The following is a 2,044-nucleotide window of genomic DNA, read 5'->3' as shown; positions in this document are numbered from 1 at the left end:
GCCCTGTGTGCGCTGGGCCCTGGGGGGGGGCGGGGGCGGGTCTCCCAGACATCACCTCACAAACCTGGGCCTCCCCAGCAGCCCAGCCCACCCCAGCTTCCCGGACGCTGTGAGCACATCTGTCAGGCAGGAAGTTACCTACACCTGTCTGGGGCCCGTTTCGCGTTTCCAGACGGTGCCCGCCCACCCCCACTGCACAGGCGGCCCATTGTACATCCTCAAGTCACCTCTTGCTCACCTCAGGCGGCCGGGAGAGAGCTGGGGACAAGGCTGGACCCTCAGCCAGGCACCCCCGGCCCGTCGGCCTCTCTGACTGTGCAGAGGAGCCACGTGTGGGGCCTGGAGGCCCACAGCCTCGCTCTGGCTCAGCCCCTTCCTGGCCCTACGGACTGTGGACGACAGGGAGGCCGTGGGGCTGTCTACACGGGCCCTCGGAGCCCCGGCCAGGTCCCGGGGAGCAGGCTGCAGTTGACGAAGCTTCGGGGCAGTCCCCCCAGACGACGTCCCCGTCCGCCCTGCCCCAGCACAGGGAGGGGTAGATGCCGCTCCCATCGGCTCTGGTCTGGTTGAGGGGTGTGTGCGCACACGTGCACACGATCACACTTACAGGTACACGTGTACACACGTGCATACCACGTGTGCATCCTCACACCGTGAAGACATAGGGCGCCCTGGAAACAGCATCGTCCGGCCCGGCCCGTCTCCCCTTCACCACAAGGGGAGACACCGAGCAGGAAGGGAAGGGAAGGCTCTGGAGGCCACGCGGGGGGCCTGCGGGCATCGCCCTGGAAACAGGCATCTGCAAATGGCCGGCCTCTGCCAGTTGCCTCCCTCCCCTTCCCCTCCCTCCCATCCCNCCCCCCGCTCCCAGCTCTGCGGCGGCACATGGAAAGTTGGAGGCGGCGGGATGCTCCCGAGCAGGGAGGCGTGCGGGGCCTGCCAAGTGTGTAAGGACCGCACTAACAGGCTGCTCACTGTGGCCACGCGGATTTATGAGGCTGTCTGGGAGCCCAGCCAAGTCTGTAAGTCATGGACAATTAGGAGGCGCACTCCAGCCCTCAGCCCCATCCGCCTCGCGGGCTCTAGGCCCATCGTGCCCCTCGGCGGCAGGGTCGGCACCATGGAGACCCCCTCGGTGCAGACGCGGGCCCTGAGGGCCGGGAGGTCGGCGGCTGGCCCTGGCGCCTGGACACTGCGCCCTGGGCGGTGGCGGTGCTCGGGGCCTTACTCCTCACTCTAGCGGCACCTTCCTCGCTTCGAAGGCCCACTTTGACACCTCGGGGGCTCCAGCCACGGGCCAGGACGGGAGAGCCCAGGGAGGGGACAGAAAGAGAAGAGGCCGCTTGGAACCCGAGCCCTACGCCCTACACCGCAGGACTAACAAGGAAGAAGTGTCATGGCCTCCAGACCAAACACCTCTGAACCCCAGTGCCCTCCAGCCCGGGGTCTTCGTGCCCTAGAATCCAGCAGTCGTGGTGCCCGGTGCCAGGAAGGACCCCTGAGGCCCCCCTTCCCCCAGACCTCCTTCGGCTCTAGACAGGACTGACCTCCCGGTCCTGATGAGGGAAGCGTGAGTCCCGACTGCAGCGCGTGCCTGGAAGTGGAGCCCTGGGTGAGGGCGGCCCCAGAGAAGCCTGCGCGGTAGAACTTGCTTTAATGATGGAGGTGAGGCGGGGGCGCCCGGGGGCTCATGCGGTTGAGGTCCAACCTTGGCTCAGGTCATGACCTCACGGTTCATGGGTTCGAGCCGCGTCGGGCTCTGTGCTGACAGCTCGGAGCCTGGAGCTGCTTCGGATTCTGTGTCCCCCTCCCTCTCTGCCCCTCCCCCGCTGGTGCTCTGTCTTTCTCTCGAAAATAGGTAAACATTAAAAAAAAAAAAGAAAAAAAACCTTTAAGTGGTACAGACAATATGGCCATCCCCACGCCAACCTCCTGCCACACACACGGCCGCAGAGCGTTTGAAAAGTGGCTGGTGCCACAGAGGAGCTAATTGATTTAAATTTAAGTAGCCACGTGCAGATAAAATACAGGGCACCTGGTTATA

At 64.6% G+C, this 2,044-nt stretch overlaps 1 protein-coding gene across 1 annotated transcript in view; it reads left to right on the top strand.

Annotated features, from left to right (window-relative positions):
* The window catches only part of MYMK (myomaker, myoblast fusion factor), a 10,365-nt gene extending 8,905 nt beyond the window's left edge, over window positions 1-1,460 (top strand). The window contains exons 5-6 of the mRNA XM_077774620.1: window positions 872-1,164; window positions 1,241-1,460. Coding sequence (XP_077630746.1) covers window positions 872-1,164; window positions 1,241-1,460 — 513 coding nt within the window. The remainder of the gene's footprint in view (window positions 1-871; window positions 1,165-1,240) is intronic.
* The last annotated feature ends 584 nt before the right edge of the window (window positions 1,461-2,044 follow it).

This window comes from Crocuta crocuta, unplaced genomic scaffold, assembly GCF_008692635.1.
Source record: "Crocuta crocuta isolate KB4526 unplaced genomic scaffold, BGI_CrCroc_1.0 scaffold458, whole genome shotgun sequence".
NCBI classification, from domain to species: Eukaryota; Metazoa; Chordata; class Mammalia; order Carnivora; family Hyaenidae; genus Crocuta; species Crocuta crocuta.
This window is presented reverse-complemented; position numbering and strand designations above follow the sequence as displayed.